Below are 19,435 nucleotides of genomic sequence, written 5' to 3'. Positions count from 1 at the left end.
GTTCAGAAGAATGCAGTGGTTGCAGCAAGGAGGCAACAAGATCAATATGTGGCAGATACTTGTGATGGTACCGGGAAACCTCCGGCTTATGAGATGATTCCTGCTATCAAGGATCTATACAAGCAACCATCCTTTGGGGATGTATCTTCTGAGGAGATTAGTGAAGGGAATCAAAAAAGATCTTCGGCTCAGATAGAGCCCTAGAAGCTGGGAAGAGTTCAACAAGCTTTGCTAGAATATCAACAAACAGAGTTCTAGCTTGGTGTAGGTGGATTCAAGGAAGTCGCCTAGAGCCCTGAAGAGATTTCATAAGACATAGGTAGGAATGGGATCGGAAGCTATGGAGGCAACCGGCCCAGGGGCCGCTGGTCAATTGACAGGACCTAAGAAGGGGTCCCGTCAGGAGCAATGAGTTGTCTAGCTTGGAACTATCACGGTATCGGGAACGCCATGACAGTTAGTGATCTTTGTGCCTTAGTGAAAGAGGCAGGTTCCCAAATTGTATTCTTAAGTGAAACTAGACAAAAGGAAGAAAGAGTTCGTCGTTTGCGTAATAGATTGGGGTTGAGAGGTTTTGTGGGGGTTAGTAGTGATGGCCTCGGTGGGGGCCTTGCATTGTTTTGGCATGAATCTGTTAAGATGGAAATTATAGGTATGAATGAAAGATATATCGATGTGCATGGGCGTTTGTCTTTGGATGATCCTATTTGGAGGGTGACCTTGTTTATGGGGAACCTAGAGTGGAAAATAGACACCACATGCGGTCATTGTTAAGTTCTCTGAAACAAGTGTCCAATCTCCCATGGATGGTGGTGGGTGATTTTAATGAAGCTCTTTGGCAATTTGAGCACTTTTCTCTGAAACCAAGGAATGAATCTCAGATGCAATCCTTCCAAGATGTGCTACAAACTCGTGATCTGCATGATTTGGGTTTTTCAAGGGTGCCATACACCTGTGATAACAGAAGAGAGGGGAGAAACAATGTAAGGGTACGCCCTAACAGGGCTTTAGCTGATGAAGGATGGAGGAAAATTTTTAGTAATGCTCAAGTCCTACATCTGACATCATCCAGATCGGACCATTGCCCAATCTTGGTCAATTTATGTCCTGAATCTATTCGCCAAGAGCGCACTAAGTGCGTGCATTATGAAATATACTAGGAGAGAGAACTGGCTATATCGGAAATTATTAAGGACTCATGGGAAAGTGCTGGAGATAAGAGTACCCTGGGAGGCATTAAGTCTGCTTTGAGCAAAGTAATGACTTCTCTTTGTACCTGGAGCAAAAGGAAATTCAAGAATGTGTCATGGAAAATAGAAAAGATCAGGAAGAAACTCGCCTTGTTGCAGGAAAGAAATGCAGATAATATAGAGATCCGTCAGACAATGGACCAAATGAACACTTCTGTATCGAGAAGAGATGATGTGGTTACAACGGTCTCGCATCTCATGGCTGAAGGAAGGTGATAGAAATACCCCTTTTTTCCACAGCAAGGCTGTTTGGAGAGCAAAGAAAAATAAAATTATGAAGCTCCGGGATAGGGAGGGTACTATTCATACTACGACAAAGGAGTTAGAACGGATGTCAATAGAGTATTTCAAGGAGATGTTTACAGCTGACCCCAACACTGACCACTCAAAGGTTACAAACCTAATTACAGAGAAGGTGACGGTGGCAATGAATGAAGATAGGGAGTCTTAGCACCGATTCAGATATGTTGTTAGGCTCCTGCTGTCTCGCACCTGCTCTTTGCCGATGATATGGTTCTTTTCTTCAAGGCAGTGATAGTCAAGGAAGTGCTTGCAGATTATACTTCAAGCACAAGACAGCTGAGACCAAAGAGCATGAGACAAGTGCAGATCATGTTTTGAATATGACCATTCGGTATGAGTTACATAGTAGGTTGGAAAATGATCAAGCTATTGACAAAACCGCTCAGCGACAACTTGAGAAAGAAAAGGACCATTTGAGAAAAGTTCTATTCAGAATTGTTTGCATTGTTAAATTTCTTGCCAAGCATAGTCTAGCATTTCTTGGTACTAACAGCAAACTATATGAAGATAGCAATGGGAATTTCTTAGGTTTGATAGAGTTCTATCAAATGGAGAGCATTGCGATAGAGATTGGCTTGTCTATTGTAAGGAACTCAGTAGAGTATTTTGTTTCAGTTGTAAATTATTTACAAAAGGACATAGAAAGGGTCAATTAGCGAATGAGGGGTACAATGATACCAATGGGAATTTCTTAGGTTTGATAGAGATGTTGGCTGAATTTGACCCAGTTATCCAAGAGCATGTTCGTCGTATTACAAGTGAAGAAACTCTACTTCATTATCTTGATCCAAAGATTCAGAATGAGTTGATACACTTGCTTGCTTCTGCTATTAAGTCTGAAATTGTAAGTAAAATAAAGAGAGCAAAGTATTTCTCTGTCATTCTTGATTGTACTCCTGATGCAAGCCACCAAGAACAAATGTCTTTAATAATAAGATATGTGGATTCATCTTCATATAATATCTCCATAGAAGAATCCTTTCTAGGATTTTTAGATGTAAATGATACAACTGGACAAGGACTTTTTGATGTGCTAGAGAATGAAATAAAATGTCTTGATCTTGATATAGATGATGTGAGAGGCCAAGGTTATGATAATGGGTCAAATATGAAAGGAAAACATCAAGGGGTGCAAAAGAGACTTTTGGATGTAAATCCTAGAGCTTTCTAGTCTGCTTGTGGTTGCCACAGCCTTGATTTAACACTTTGTGATATGGCCAAGACTTGTGGTAGAGCTAAAGACTTCTTTGGAATCATCCAACGCATTTATACAACTTTTGCTAATTCCACTAAGAAATGGCAGATTCTGAAAGATAACATAACAGGATTGACTCTCAAGTCAGTGTCAGCTACACGATGGGAGAGCTGTGTTGAAAGTGTTAAAGTTATCAGATTTCAATGCGCTGACATTCGAGAGGCTCTACTTCAGGTATTTTACATTGAAATATTAATAACGATACATTTCCTCTGGTTGTCCTCAAAATTTAACTTATATTTTTATTTTAATTTCAGGTATCTGATGTTGATAATGATGTAAAAACTAGCAGTGAGGCTAAAGGTTTGGCAAATAATGAACTTAGAGAATATGAATTTATAGTGGCAATTGTCATTTGGTATGAGGTACTGTATGCTATTAATTTAGTAAGCAAACATTTGCAAGCAAAGGATATGCTTATTGATGTTGCTATTGAGAAAGTGCAAGGGCTTATTTCTTTCTTCAAAGGGTATAGAGAAACTGGTTTCTTACAAGCATTGGAGGCAGCCAAAGGAATTGCACTTGAGTTGGATATCAGCACAACATTTCGTAAAAAGCGAGAAATTAAAAGAAAGAGACAATTTGATGAGAACCCAGATGACACAAATGTTGCCACACAGTCCGCGGAGGAATCATTTAGAATCAACTATTTTATACCTATTGTTGATCAAGCTATTTCTTCGCTTACAAGGAGATTTGAACGATATCAGCATTACCAAAAGAATTTTGGTTTCTTATTTACTGCTGACTCATTGCGATGATTGGATAATACGAGCTTGAAATATTCCTGCGACAATCTTGAAGCAACGCTTAAAAGAGATGAAAAATCTGATATTGATGCCAATGAACTATATACAGAGTTGAGGTTTCTGCAAGATTTCATTCCAAAAGAAAATATGGGTCCTCTTGAAATTCTTAAGTTTCTAAAGCGGCATGATTGTTTTCCAAATGCGTCTATAGCATATAGAATTTTATTGACCATTCCTGTGACTGTTGCCTCAGCAGAGCGGAGCTTTTCTAAGTTGAAGCTATTGAAGTCATACTTGCGTTCTACAATGACACAAGAAAGACTTAATAGTTTGGCTATGATAGCACTTGAGAGTGGATTGCTGGAGAAGATTAACTATGAGCATATTATTGAAGATTTTATTTCAAAAAACACTAAGAGAATAATGTTATTCAAGTAAAGATTATGCAAAACAAGAGTTCAAAAGGTACTATTCTTGGAATATCGCATTTACTCTGCCGTACATACATTATTTTAGCTATATTTGGTACTTGATTTTGGTTTCACTTAGAGCTTTGTACATGGCCTACAAATTTGACGGCACGGCCCTAGGGCGACCCGGGGGGAGGGCGCGACGACGCCTGCTCTGGAGGGCGCACCACGACCGATCTGAGAGTGTGCCTCACGCCGACGGACGCCACCGTGGCCGGGCGCTGCTGCGAGGGCTCCGCCATGGCAGCCGCCGCGGCCGCCGGGCCAACAGCCGCCGACCAGTCCCGTGGCCGGGCGCGAGGGGGGGACGGAGACGCTGAAGCCGGCGCCCCGCTGACCGGGCTAGAGTCAGAGTCGACGGAGTCCTCGCTGGAGACTGACGACTCCCGCAGGTCGCGGCCCCCGGAAAACCCCGAGAGGACGGCGGCGCGGAAATCCATCTCGGAGGAGGAGGAGGAAGAAACTTGCGACATGGCTGAGGGTGGAGGCTTAGGGACCGCCGCCGCCGCCGGCCGGCGGGGTCGGGTGACCGCCGACGCGGGGGGGGAGGACTCAGGACTTTACCGTTCTACCAACCAGAGTGGAAGTAACCCTCCATTTGTGAATGGGGAGATGGGGATTGGATTTTATATAATTACTAAACGTAAAAAGTAAAAAACTAATGCTAACCCAATCGAAGCATCCTCCCTCACGCACGTCGGCGGCAGCGGCGCGCCACCGTACGGCAGTCGCGAGCCACGGCGGCGGCGGCGGCGGGCAGTGTCGCAATCGCAACTCGATCGCAAGCAGGGTGAACTGGGAGAGGGAAACAGAGATTGGGGAAAGTACCAACCACAGGAGCGTCAGGCGGAACTCGCCGTACGTCTGGTCTCCTGCCGCGAACACCGCCTCCCTCTCGCCGCCGTCGAGGTGAAGCAGCGGGTGCATCGATACCACCTCCCTCATCGGCGAGAGCTCCGCCATGGCGCGCCCTCTCCCTCGCTGGAAAACTGAGCGCTTGACTGGAGAGGGGAAGAGGAGGAAGGCAAAGGCGAGAAGCAAAGTCCAGTCTGGATTTTTTTTATTGTACCGTTGGTTTAACGTGGGTCGTCGAATGGATGAGATCCAACGGTGAAAACTCCTTCTAGTGCATAGCGTGTAGTAGTAGTGTATGGCATCTATCTATCTATCTATTCTATTCTATTTTTAAAACAACTTTGAAAGGAGACACCACGTTCACTGTTGGGGCTAGAAATTCCCACATTAATCAGAGAAAAAGAAAAGGAGAGTCCAAGTAAAAATACAATTCAAAAATAGCTGAAATTCGGAATTAAAAATAAGCAATATTGAAAGAAGTGTCCGTATAAGAACCCAATATGAGATTAATCAAAATTCGAAATAAAAATAAAATAAAATCCGAAAATAGAAAATAAAAAGAGAGTCCAAGTAGAAATATAATTTAAAAATAACTGAAATTTGGAATTAAAAGTAAGGAATATTGAGAAGAGTCCATATAAGAACCCAATACGATATTAGTTAATATTCAAAATAAAAAAATAAAAAATCCAAAATTAGCAAAAAGAAAGAAAGAGTTCGAGTAGGAATACAATTTAAAATCAACTAAAATTCGGAATTAAAAATAAGCAATATTGAAATAAGAATCCATATAAGAACACAATACGAGATTAATTAAAATTCAGAATAAAATAAAATAATATCTAAAATTAGAAAAACTAAAAGAGAGTTCGAGTAGGAATACAATTTTAAAACAACTGAAATTCAAAATATAAAAAATAAAAATATTAAAAGAACACTATACGGTATTAATTAAAATTTGAAAAAAAAAATCTGACATTAGAAAAAGAAAAAATATTTCAATTAGGAATACAATTTATAAATAACAAAAATTGATGATAAAAAATAAAAACTATTGAAAAAAAAGACCATCTAAAACACATGACGAGATAAATTAAGTAACAGGCCTATAAAAGAGTAAAATGGTGGCTGTCATGGTTATGGATACTACATACCTAATAGTAGTTGACTAAATCTCGGTAAGACCCACCACATATCATGTCCTATACGGAAACAACCTTCGGATATAGGAGGAGTTCCGATAAGAAAAGACAACCAGAGTTCTACATGGAAACGACAAGGACTACTCGGATTGTATCCATATTGGTTTACCTAGTTCTACTTGGACAAGGGGACACTTATGGGTATAAATACAAGCCCCCCTTAGGAGGAGAGGGGCGAATCCACAGACACCCACCAGGGAGAACCAACACAATCAACATACACCCACCATGGGACACGATCAACACGATCACCACGATCGAGACCCACCACAATCAACAACCACCACAATATACGGAACAACAGAAGCCAATACAAGCCTACATACGCCAAGACAAGACGCCAGATATCGACTTCAGGGATAGGCATAGCTATTCCCCTACGGTGTCTCCGGATACCGTCAGGAGAGACGAAAGCGCTATCTCTGATCTCGCCGGACACGGATTCGAGGAAGAAGGCTACCCTGTTGTCGACTACGAGTCAGCCCTTCAGACCGCCATGTCGACAACAGTTAGATAGGCTACCCCACATATTGTACTGGTGTGATTATGGTGAATAAAGAGCAACACCGGCTCCGGCCAACAGGATGTAGGGTTATTACCTGACACTTCAGGGGCCCGAACCTGTATAAAAATCCCTGTCTCCGTCTCTTTTACCTCAGTCTCGCTATATCCTAGTACCAACGATCCCCATACTATGCAAATAACAGAATTGCGACATCAAACGTCGACAGTGGCAGTTGATACGACATATAAAAACTGTTAATAACACACAAAATAGAATCCTAATGATGATTAAAAGGAGGGACGACAAGCAGGCCGTGAAGCAAACGGACAAGGCGATTGCCGGGACTTCTAGAAAGTAAAAAAAAAACCCATTGATAATCATATTCGATTTTTAAAATTTCAATGACAATAAAAAGGAGAAGCAGCGTGCGGAGTATATAGGAGTACAGTTGTAGAGCCGCCGACGGTTGGCGGGACTTCTAGAAAATAAAAATAAATAAATTCCAACAATAGTTATGTTTGATTTTTAGAATCCCAATGACAATAAAGAATAGGCGGCGGATGGCCGTAGAGGAGTACAGTGGCATCGTTTGATGGGACTTATAAAAGTTATAAAAATAAAACCTAACAAGACAATAAACTCTAAAAAATATAAGGTTCAATTTTTAAAGGTTCAGAACTTCTAAAAAGTAAAAAAAAATGATAATCATGTTGGAGTTTAAAATCTCAATGACAATAAAAAGGAGAGGCAGCGGACAAGCCATAAAGGGGTACAATGGCAAAGCCACTGACGGTTTGGTGGGACTTATAGAAAGTAAAAAAATGAACCCGAACGATAATTATGTTCGATTTATAAAATCCCAATAATAATAAAGGGAAAAATACAGTGGACGGGCCGTACATGAGAGTATAATGGCAGCGTTTGACGGGACTTCTAGAAATTATAAAGAAGAAACCCAACGAGATAATAAAAACAAAAAACTATAAGATCTAATTTTTAAAAGTTTTAAGAAGAATGAATAGAAATAGTGGTAGACCGAGCAATCAAATAATGAAGAATATGATAGAAGTAAGGAGTAGTAGCTGTTGTGACTTTTAAAACTATATAATTAGAAATACGGGGATATCTATTTAATAAATCTTAAGTAAAATCATACTGAAAAATATATGATTTTGTTTGGGTGGTAGCCACATAATTGCACGGGCCACCCAGCTAGTTCTTATAAATTCACCATTAGAAGAGGGTGTAATTTGTAACTGCCAATAAGATTACTAGGGTTGTCGTGTGATGGGCCTCCCCAAGTACAGGCCCAGTTGTACGTAACATGGCCTCCAAATTCATACATGGGCTGCACGTCCGAGAATACATGGATTTATTTAAAAAACAATTAGACAAGCATCTGTATAGTTGTCTGTTCTGACCGGCTGGTTCCAAATATTTCTTTGTGGAGTAGCACGGAAGGACGTGTGATTAATTAAGTAGTATTGGTTTAAATAATTTAGAAATAGATTATCATATAGAAAATATTCGGAGAATCCTGGTTGTAATACAGATAAATTCTGTCGAAAAATCAACTCGAGTGGGTCCGGCAATACAGCTTCCAAACATTTAACCTGATTTTCTTTATTTAAAAAAAATTAGCTCGAGGTTTTTTCCTGACATGGTCGATTTTTAAAAACATGTGGTTTTTGGGTCATGTGCACATAGAATAAAATAGAATGGATTTTCGTTCGGAATTCATTGTCCAGACCGGGTCGAAAAAAAATGCTTGGGTTTTCGATCATGCACACATAGATTAAACCATAAATACTATTTTAAGACAAAATTGATTACGTCTGGAATCAGTCAAGTCTGTCCGGACCGGTTCGATTTAAAAACACATGATTTTTCAGTCGTGCACACATAGAATAAAGCAGAACGGATTTTTTTTATGACAAAAACATATTAAGGACTGTCCGGACCGGGTCGCCACTAAAAAAGCGTGTTTTTTCAGTCATGTATGTATGTATGTATAGATTAAGCCAGAAATATTATTTTAGGACAAAATTGGTTATGCCCGAAATACGTCCGATCTGTCCGGACCGGGTTGATTTAAAAAACACGTGGTTTTTGGTCATGCGCAAATAGAATAAAGCAGAATGAATTCTTTGACAAAAAAAAAACATGTTATGTGCGGAATTCATCTGGGATTGTTTGGTGGGTTCTTTATGAAGTTATAATTAGTTATTTACTCCCTCTGTAGAAAAAACCAAACTAGATAAAGATGAGACATAATCTAGCTATGACAATATATCATATCTCATCTTTATTTAGGTTTGGCTTTTTATTTGGAATAGAGGAAGTATGAGAGGGTAGGAATGAAAAAAAAATGACCGAACCCAAAAAAAAAACCAACGACGAGAATTATTAACAAGTAGGAAAACCTAACTCAATCCCTTTTTCCACTCCACCCCGCTCCATAACCATCCTACACTCTAAGGACTACGCGGGTCTACCTGCATTCGATCGTATCTCTCTCGCCACACCTAGTCACGTGCTCCTCGCACCGCCTCCTCACTAGGATCTTGGCAGCGTAAAATGGTGGCACCTCCACAGCTCCACTCCGATGGTAATGATGGAGGTCAAACTAGAGCAATTCCCTCGATTTCTAAATAAGCTTTACAACGGATAAAAAATTATAATATTTTCTAAAATAAATAAATTATATTTTTATGGCATATGTTATCAACATTCATTTTATATGTGGCTATTCATTTAGATTTAGTTGTTATGTAATATTAAAAATTTAAGGGACAATATATAAAAATTACAACGAGAGTAGATGGATGGCAGATTCAATGCAATTGGCATTGAAGTCTTTTTAAAGGAATATATATTGTCATTATTGATTAACACCATTTTAACTGATGAACAAAAACCTTTTTAAAGGAGTATATATTATCATTATTGATTAACACCATTTTAACTGAATTAATTAGTAATAGCTTTTGAATAATTAGATTACGATGAACAAAAGCTTAACGCTCATGCTTAGGGTGTGACACACTTCGATGATTCGGTATTTTTTGCAGTACTATAAATATTTTGAGAAAAGGAAAAATGAGTGGTCGAATTTTAAAGTAAATAATATTAGTAACAAGTACTCAGGTGTATCTTTGGTGATGGTACATTTGATTCATGGTGTTGAGTCTACTAATATTGTACATGCTCTCTTATTTGTTTCAAGAGCACAGAGTACAATGCTGCCTTCTCATGTGCACATGATCCCGTGTAGGAACCCACACTACTACTAGTAGAGAAACCATCTTTCCCGGGTCAGCCAAAATCTACAATAGCCCCGGTTCATTAAAAAACCGAAACTAAAAATCATCTTTAGCCCTGGTTGAAAAGCCCATAGCCATTTTATGCACCAACCGAGACTAAGGCTATGTTTAGTTCCACGCCAAAATTAAAAGTTTGAAGAAATTGGAACGATGTGACGGAAAAGTTAGAAGTTTGTGTGTAGGAAAGTTCAATGTGATGGAAAAGTTGGAAGTTTGAAGAAAAAAGTTGGAATATAAACGGGTCCTAAAGATCATTTTTAGTCCCGGTTAAAAAAGTGTCCGCCCCTAGTCTTTTTATTCCTGGTTGGAAACACCAACCGGGACTAAAAATCGACGTATAGTATATAATCCCTTACACTTATCCTCTAGCAACCACCTCTTCCTCTTCCTTTCCTCTCTATTCAATCTTATCCCCTCAAGAGCAAGTAGATTGGACGCGTGAGCGAGTGAGTAGGGTGGCAAAGGGAGGCGCGGCGGCGGTCGGATGGAGCGGAGGGCCGGGCGGCAGCCTGCGCGGTGGCGGGCGGCCAGCGCGGAGGGCCGCACGACGGACGTCGCCTCTGCCGGAGGGGAGGCGGGAGGCGATTGCGGCATCGCCGAATTGTTTTTGGTTGTTTTTACATCTTTTTTAGTATTTATAAATATTTACGACATCTTGTTTAGTATTTATAAATACTTTTGGGAAAAGGAGAAAAAAATGAGTGGTCAAATTTTAAGATAAATCGACAAATATATTGGAGCGGAGGGCTTATATTATACCTTTGGTGATGGTGCATTGTTTCATGCATGTTGAGGACACTAGTATTGTACATGTTCTCTTTAATTGTTTCAAGAGCATAGAGTAATCTAATACTGGTTTATCATGTTCACATGTACCAGTATACGAACCCAACACCCTAATAGAAGAATCCTACTTATTAAGAATATCATCATTTGTTTTATGAGACTATACCTCCTTCAAGTAGTATATTTTTTTCCTCCAGATTCTGGAAGTTAGCCCGTTGAATTCAGCAACCAACTACTAGCTAGATGGTGAAGAAACCTTCGAATATACAGCTATATAGTTTTCTTATTGGCTTATCAGCTACAGCGAGATTTAAATTCTAAAAAACTTAATTTTAAAGTTGATTTGAAGGTTTTAGTTTTAATCATTCGTTTTTATATGAAAAACACAGATATATAAAGTTTTTACCCGTAAATTATTATGGGTTATTTTGTTTAATTTTTCACGGTTTGTCACGAGCAAACTTAGATCAGCTCATAGCTTCGTCGTATTCTTACTAGCTATGCTAGGTGCTCACGCATACGTACTTAAACATAGCTTAACAATCATGTTTGTTTCCTGTAGCATAGGAAACTAAACTTTTTTCGAATATGAGGCATAGGAAACGAAACTTGACAAGTAGCTAGTAGGAAGGAAAGAAAAAAGGTTAATTTGAACAGTATTAGTAAGCTCTAATATACTCTCTCCGTTTCTAAATATTTTACACCATTTACTTTTTAAGCACATGTTAAAAAAAACTTTTTGTGAAATATGTAAAACTATATGTATACATATAAGTATATTTAACAATGAATTAAATAATAGAAAAAGAATTAATAATTACTTAAATTTCTTAAATAAGACGAATGATCAAATATATTTAAAATAGTTAATGGCGACAAATATTTAGAAATGGAGGGATTATTTATTTTTTTAAACAAGCTCTAATATATCCACGCCAAGATATCTCGTGTCTGGGTCAACTTAATTAATTAAGACGTGTCATCTAACTGCAAATTAAATGGTACGTGTGACCCCATCCTGACCTACTCTAAATCTCTAATCTTTTTCTATCTAGCTCAAACTTGCGCAATCCAGTACGTCACATGATCTGACATAAGCATTGTACATTTGTACTAGTACCGTAATTTTCCTCTAGATCAAATTGATGTCACTAAAATTACTCCAGTGATATTTTTGTAAAATCGATGCCCCACCAACGGTTTACTTACCTCGTAAGAAATCGCACGCTCCTCATTCCTAATTAAAGAAAATTAATCAGATATACGCCTTCCATCGTTCGACCTAAGCTGATAAAATTAGCAAGAGGCATTTACATTCACTAAAAAATAGTACTACTAGATATGTATTCCGCTCACTATACTTAAAAAAAATGATTTTCAACTGATCAGAGCTCCATGTGTACATGCAGGTGGCCCGTATGAAATAGATTATTAGACATATTATATGTGATTGTCTATAAGGGTAAATTAAATTAAATAATGTTTATAAAGCTAAAAATATACTGAAGTCATCTGAATAATATTATAAATACCATAGAAAGTTTTTGAAAGCGTGATGGCTAAAACTTGATCAAACTATTTTGATTATTAAAGGAGCGTTCGAGAGAAGAGGAGTGTACAAGATTGAGACGTACGTAAAACGAGGTGAACCATTAGTGTGCAGTTAATTACTCCCTCCGTCCCATAATATAAGGGATTTTAAGTTTTTACTTGTAATGTTTGACCACTCGTTTTATTCAAAAATTTTTGAAATTATTAATTATTTTATTTGTGACTTACTTTATTATTTATAGTACTTTAAGCACAACTTTTCGTTTTTTATATTTGCAAAAAAAAAATTTGAATAAGACGAGTGATCAAACGTTGCAAGCAAAAACTGAAAATCCCTTATATTGTGGGACAGAGGGTGTAAATATTAATTATTCAAACTTAAAAATGAATTAATAACACACCATTTAGGCTGAGTTCATTTGGACAAGATGAGAACCAATCTGCTGCGCACGAAAAATGAAACGGTTCATTAGCACGTGGTTAATTAAGTATTAGCTATTTTTTTAAAAAAAAAGATCAATATGGTTTTTTTAAGTAACTTTCGTATAGAAATTTTTTGTAAAAAAAACACACCATACGTTTAGCGGTTTGAAAAGCATGCACGTGTAATACGAGGGAGAGGAGTTGGGAACCTATTGTGCCGAACACAGGCTTAGTAGTTCGGGCGAGGGAGAGGAGTTGGGAACCTACTGTGCCGAACACAGGCTAGTTCGGGAAGTGTGCACGCCAAGGAATTTCTTCTCCTTATCTTCTCCGAATGAACACTTAGGCTGTGTTTGAGGGAGATAGGATTGGGAAGATCGGGAAGAGACACAAAACGAGTTGAGTCATTAGCGTATGATTAATTAAGTATTAACTATTTTAAACTTCAAAAATGGATTAATATGATTTTTTAAGCAACTTTTCTATAGAAATTTTTTGCAAAAAACACACCATTTAGTAGTTTGAAAAACGTGTGCGCGGAAAACGAGTGACAATCTCCCCTATCTCCAATGAACGAACGCAGCATTAGAATCCTTTGACACGGATAAATTAGTAGATGTTTATAATCTGTTTTTGTCTGGTGTGAATATCAATGGCATGCTCTATCAAATTGTTCATAGTTTAAATAGATTACTCCACTATTTAGTAAGTACTCCCGTTGTTTCAAAATAATTTTACTTTTTACCCATACATACCAATACAAAAGAAAAAAAATAGAATACCCATACTTTATCAAAATACAATTATTATCTACTTTATCTATTTCCAATACAATTATTGTATTTTTTTACTTTCACAAATCCCGATACAATTACTACCAAAAATGAATTTATTTTGAGACAAACGGAAAAGCTAAAAAATAAACTTATTATGAGACGGATAGAGTATTTGGCTTGTTATTACTAAAATATGTCAATAACACACATAAGTTATACAAAAAAAATGGCATTACCGACGTTTCAGTAAGATGCCAAAATTCGATTGTGGATTGATCACCAGATGGAATATCCCGTGTACGCTTTCCACTGTGCAATTAGCAAATCTGGCACCACCATCCGTTGCTCATCATCTGACCTTTTCCTGAGTGGATAATCATGCCCTGCACTTCCAACTTCCAGCACACCACACAATTCAAGTATTCAACCTCCTTTTCATAAGCAGAAGTATCTTTGTCACACTCTACTACTACTAGTCTACTAGCACTCCTAATGATCGATCCTTCCCACGTTCGAAGCTTCCCCTGTCACTGTCCATCCATGGTGGTGGTCAGACAACCCCAGCACACAAGAAATCTGCCATTTGCCCAGTCCACCGCTGGGTTGCAGTTTTTGATGAAGAGATTGACTTGACCTGAGCACCCTTCCGATTGTAAATAGCAGTTTTTGTATTGCTGTTGGTTGAGTGATTGGGCAATCATCCAATACATATCTTGGCTTCTTGGCTGGACTCCAGTAACCGAGGTCGCGTGCCTCCGCTCGCTCGCTCGCTCATCGTCGTCGTCTTCCTCGGGGCCTCTCTCGTCGTGGAGCGGAGGCGTGCCGCGTAGCAGGGGTGAGCCCATGTGGGTGGATTGATTTGGGGGGATTTCGTGCTGTTTTGGTGGAAGAGCTCTCTTCTGTACGGTTTCTTGGTTGCGCTCTCGCACCAAGAACATCTCCTTTTTCCTTCTTGCTCCTCTCTCTCTCTCTCTCTCTCTCTCTCTCTCTCTCTCTCTCTCTCTCTCTCTCTCTCTCTCTCTCTCTCTCTCTCTGGGTCTCGGACTCTCGGCTCTTGATTCTTGGTTCTTGGTGAGTGTAGGCGAGAATAAGGCGGGTTCTTGGTGGGTTTATAAGGTATTATTTGGATCTAATCCGGCGAAGAAAAGAATTCGTTGTTTTTTTTTTCTCATAGGCATTTGATATGTTTGGTAGGTCGCATTCTGGTGTTCTTGGACGCACTTCGATTGTTCGATATGTTCGATGCTTACATGGGGATTGGGTTGTTTCGATTGTTAATCTTGCTAATTGTTCGTGAGAAGGGAATGTGGGGTGCTAGATTGTTCTTGGGGGTGGGGAATTTTACCTGCCATGGACAGTAATTCACCCCCACCCTCAATTAGGATTTCCTCAAATTATCTGCATGATCAGTCAGAACCTGATGGTTTCTTGAGATTTGTCAGAAAAGTCTCTGCTTCTTGTGCAGTTATTTTATTAAAAGTACTGATCTTTTTTGTTCCCTTTTTTATCAGGGAATTCAACTGAGGTGAGAAATGGGGGCAAAGGACTCCAAGCCCTCATACAGCTATTCTTCTTCATATGATCATGGGAATTCATCATCGGGATATAACTCGAGATACCCTGCATACCCTGCAAATGCATCTTCCAGTCAGAACACAAGGTATGCTCCTTCTATGGAGAACTATGTGCAGCCAGAAACGCATGCCAGGTTGCAGAGGAAGTACTCGAGGATTGGTGATGACTACCGCTCTCTGAATCAAGTATGTTTTTGATGACATGACCTTGTTTAACCCATGAATTTTGATATTTGCTTTGCGGGCGTTTGGTATGCGTGCTATCGATTACTAGTAGCTTAGTTGAATGGCATCAGTATCATTCATCTTTGATGATATGGCATAGGGAAATGTTTGAATAAGCTATCCTTTTCTAGGATATTTTCGAGGAGGGTTCCAAACAAGAGTTGTATTCTCTTATGGAAACCACTATATATATTGCATTAACAAAGAAACCACTATAGATTCTCAATGGAGCTTTCTTTGACTATGGTATTCATCTCAGTCAGTTTTTTGTACGCTGGAATTCACCCTTTTTAGTACACACTTTTAAATGATTTATAAGATATCCAGCTGCTATTTATTTTCCAGTACATTTTCAGTTAATGGCTTGCCATCTTTAATCATATATGTGTTGTTTGAGCCAAAGACTATAACAAGCTTTCCATTTCCTGTTATGTCTCCTACAAAAGATAATTCCTTGCTATAATATTTATGTGCTGTTGATGTGCTTATCATTGTGTTCAATTTATGTATTTTTCTTAGTTTCATTTCCTTCATAGTGCACCAGAGTATACGTACTACTTTACTAGAGTCTTGAACAATCTCTTCCTTTTGAGTACTGTGAACTTGAGATTGGAAGTACACGTTTTCATTTTTATCGATATGTACTGTTACAGGTGACTGAAGCTTTGGCACAAGCAGGTCTTGAATCATCAAATCTTATTGTAGGCATTGATTTTACAAAGAGCAATGAATGGACAGGTTAACAGACCACTTCTTGTTTTGAATTCTGTTTCTTTATATTTGCTTTGTGCTGTGCTGGTAGCCTATTACTTGCGAATTAGTAGTGTTATTATATACATCTTGATTTACCTATTATTAGGACAAACATCCTTTTCTACCTTAGTTGCGTATGATGCAAATGAGAAATGGCATGTCAACTTCTCTTAATTCTTTGTTATAAATGAGCTCTCACTAGGGCTGCTGTCTGGAAGGAGGTTGGACTTTCTTGAAAAAAGTTTATTGAGGGAGTTAGCTACTCCTAATAAGCTGGTTATTTTTCTGTATCTGAAGTGCCTGTGATGCAAATGGCATGTCAACTTCTCTTAATTCTTTGTTATAAACCCCTAATAAGCTGGTTATTTTTCTGTATCTGAAGTTTATGTGAACTACCTGTTATCTTTTGACATAAGGAGTGAACCTGATTCCGTAACTTCACAACAAATGCAATGTGCAATCTTTTGCCAAACAAAACCATTTAAAGTAAAGAAATGTGAAATGGGGCAATTATGCATGTAGCAAGGATGCCTCTCATGTTGCTTGCATATCCTACAGTCATGCTATGTCACAAATCATAGCACTCTCATTTAACCTGCTGAGCTTTTCTCCATTAGGTAAACTTTCCTTCAATCGCCGATGTCTGCATGATATTGGAAACACTCCAAATCCATATGAGCAAGCAATATCTATTATTGGAAGGACACTTTCAGCTTTTGATGAAGATAATTTGATTCCTTGCTTTGGATTTGGTGACGGTAAGTTCATTGTTCCCATTTTCCATTTTGATCACTTGGTGTGTGCTCAGTAGCATATTTAAAGAACAATGCTGATCTAATGCCTCCTTTGTGGCTTTGTCTACTGGCAGCATCAACTCATGATCAGGAGGTATTCAGCTTTTATCCAGAGAACCGCCCATGCAACGGATTTGAAGAGGCATTAGAAAGATACAGAGAAATTGTTCCGACTCTTCGATTAGCTGGTTCGTTTCAGTAATTTCACAATTTAGATGTTTATTCTTCCTTTATTTTTTTAAAGAAGGATCTTGAATTTAGCTGGTTATATATAAGATTGCAGTAGTAACTACAGATCTTCAGAAAAATAATGTATGCAAAAATTGCAACAGGACCAACATCTTTTGCCCCGATGATTGAAACAGCAATTGGTATTGTAGACAGCACTGGTGGTCAGTATCATGTTCTTCTGATAATAGCCGATGGACAGGTCTGTCACCATTTTCTCTTGTTTTATCCCTTTTCTTTATTTCTTGTCTTTCTAAGTAATTGTGATCAGCAGAACTCTTCTCTAGATTATAGTTGATTATTTTTTTTGTTCAAATCATATTTTTACAGTGGCTAAAACTTCTGCTAACAGGTTACTCGAAGTGTTGATACACAGTCTGGGCAGTTAAGCCCGCAGGAGCGTGATACGATTGATGCTATAGTAAAAGCTAGGTACTTGATCGAGTCCCTAATTTAATATCGGTATATTCTGCCCAAATCAAATGTCCCGAATCACACGTGTTAACATTTTTTTCGAAATAAATTTCCAGCCAGTTCCCCTTGTCTATTGTTCTTGTTGGGGTGGGTGATGGACCATGGGACATGATGCATCAGTTTGATGACAATATACCTGCTCGCTCATTTGACAATTTCCAGGTGACTGTTCTACATTTAATTTCCAGTCATTGGCTTATTTTTGTGTGGTTTTCACAATAATAGAGACATGTAAAAATGTTTGCTTTCATGCAGTTTGTGAATTTCACGGACATCATGTCAAAGAGCATAGCAGCTGACAGGAAGGAGGCAGAATTTGCACTATCCGCCTTGATGGAAATCCCAACACAATACAAGGCAACACTTGATCTCCAACTTCTAGGGTAATCCATGTTTTCCCAGGACTGCACTGGGTCAAATGTACTAGAGTTTGTGCTTGCAGCAATTGTATCCATTTGAACATTTTCTTCACGTTTTCTTTCGTTTCAGCCGTCGCCAAAGAATACAGCCAAGAATTCCTCTGCCGCCACCTATGAGGAATGCTTATTCGAGGTCTACTAGCTTTGACCAACATTCTGGTGTTTATTCACGATCTAGTAGCTTCGGCCCACAAACAAGTGGCTTTCAGCAATCTGAAAGCTTCAAACAGAGACAGCCTGTGGCTACCACTGCACCTGACACTTATACCTCGGAAAGTTCTTTAGAAGGAAGACTTGTAAGTATTTTTGTTTATATTCACACCATGTTGAATAGATAAAGTTTAAGATATATACTGCAACACTGTAGCATTGGTAAAATAAAGTTTAAGCTATATACTGCAAGACTACATTGGTGTCATTATCGTACACCACCAACAAATAGTCTCCCTTTTATTTTGTTCGTACTGTGGCATTTCGGGAGGCTAATTGAAACAGGGGAAGTTGCATTGCATTGCTCTATCTGTTCTGACCACCCTGCCTGCGTTCATTTGGCTTATTACTTATTTCACGGATGCCCTTTATGAAAAAAAAAATATCGTGCCTTCAAATGGCCCATTTGATCTTGATCTGATAACTACATTATGCTGAATATTGCTATTGCATTTCACATTCTTATGTCATTTGGGCATACTGTTAATCCGCAGATCATGGAAAGTTCCTACACCTCTAGTGTTAAGTTTTTATGTACCATCAAATTTCGTGCTAAACCCTGAGAATCTTACTGGATTACAAACTAAATGCAGCTTTTTTTTTTGTGTGTGGTTTCAGTTGTGCGCTATCTGTATGGATAAATCAAAGGATCTTGCATTTGGATGTGGACATCAGGTGCAGAAAATTTCCCCTTATTGTTCTCTATTTCTACATAATTTCTTGTTATAAATGGCAGCATGCATGATAAAATGATTCGCAGACCTGTTATGAATGCGGGAAGAATTTGGTGCGCTGCCCTATGTGCCAGCAGCATATAACCACAAGGATCAGGCTGTACTGAGAAAACAAAAATGGATATCCTGAAGTTTCTGAAGCCTGCAGAAACAGAATCTCCAACATCAGAAGAAACTCCTGTGCAAAATTTATGAACCAGCCTAAATTGTACTGTTCTTTCGTCTTGTAATTGGTGGTTTACTATTATTATTGCAGTGAGAAATGTTTAGGCAGATAGTGATCCATATAAAAAGCTAAGGCACACACTGTAGTATTAACTACAGTAGTTATGTGAAGAAGAGGTACACTAAATAATGTACAGTAATTAGCTTCTCTATTATACATTCTCCTTTCTTTCCCTTGGTAAATAAGATAAAAGGTTGCAAAATTTCCAGGAATTAGTGAACAAGCAGATATGCAGTGTGTTAAAGCTGTTAGCACTGTTGAGCTGATCTCATAAATATTTAACTTTTTCTGCTCTCATTTTCCATGAAACTAGCTTGAAAAAAAAAACACATACTACTCTGGAATCACTC

At 38.5% G+C, this 19,435-nt stretch overlaps 1 protein-coding gene across 2 annotated transcripts; it reads left to right on the top strand.

The window, feature by feature from the left end:
• Nucleotides 1-14,131: 14,131 nt before the first annotated feature.
• LOC4341497 (E3 ubiquitin-protein ligase RGLG2) lies at nt 14,132-19,287 on the top strand. 2 transcript variants are annotated; one of them, XM_015787675.3, is made up of 12 exons: nt 14,132-14,283; nt 14,960-15,208; nt 15,901-15,985; nt 16,618-16,758; nt 16,869-16,982; nt 17,127-17,224; nt 17,375-17,454; nt 17,553-17,658; nt 17,752-17,879; nt 17,986-18,211; nt 18,744-18,800; nt 18,886-19,287. In XM_015787675.3, exons 2-12 carry the CDS (start codon nt 14,981-14,983, stop codon nt 18,964-18,966), a joined length of 1,344 nt encoding a protein of 447 aa, XP_015643161.1. In that variant the 5' UTR covers nt 14,132-14,283; nt 14,960-14,980; the 3' UTR covers nt 18,967-19,287. The 2 variants fall into 2 exon arrangements, with proteins under 2 accessions (XP_015643161.1, XP_015643162.1); XM_015787676.3 differs by having other exon boundaries at nt 14,132-14,564.
• The last annotated feature ends 148 nt before the right edge of the window (nt 19,288-19,435 follow it).

The sequence above is a fragment of the Oryza sativa genome, chromosome 6 (assembly GCF_034140825.1).
Source record: "Oryza sativa Japonica Group chromosome 6, ASM3414082v1".
In the NCBI taxonomy this organism is placed as follows: Eukaryota; Viridiplantae; Streptophyta; class Magnoliopsida; order Poales; family Poaceae; genus Oryza; species Oryza sativa.
The sequence above is the reverse complement of the archived record's forward strand: the minus strand, read 5'-3'. Positions and strand labels throughout refer to the sequence as shown.

Coding starts and splice junctions, on each gene's coding strand:
- LOC4341497 (XM_015787675.3), top strand. CDS start 14,981: ATGGGGGCAAAGGACTCCAAGCCCTCATACAGCTATTCTTCTTCATAT. Junction 17,659..17,751: donor GCTCATTTGACAATTTCCAG/GTGACTGTTCTA, acceptor GCTTTCATGCAG/TTTGTGAATTTCACGGACAT. Junction 18,801..18,885: donor CATTTGGATGTGGACATCAG/GTGCAGAAAATT, acceptor AATGATTCGCAG/ACCTGTTATGAATGCGGGAA.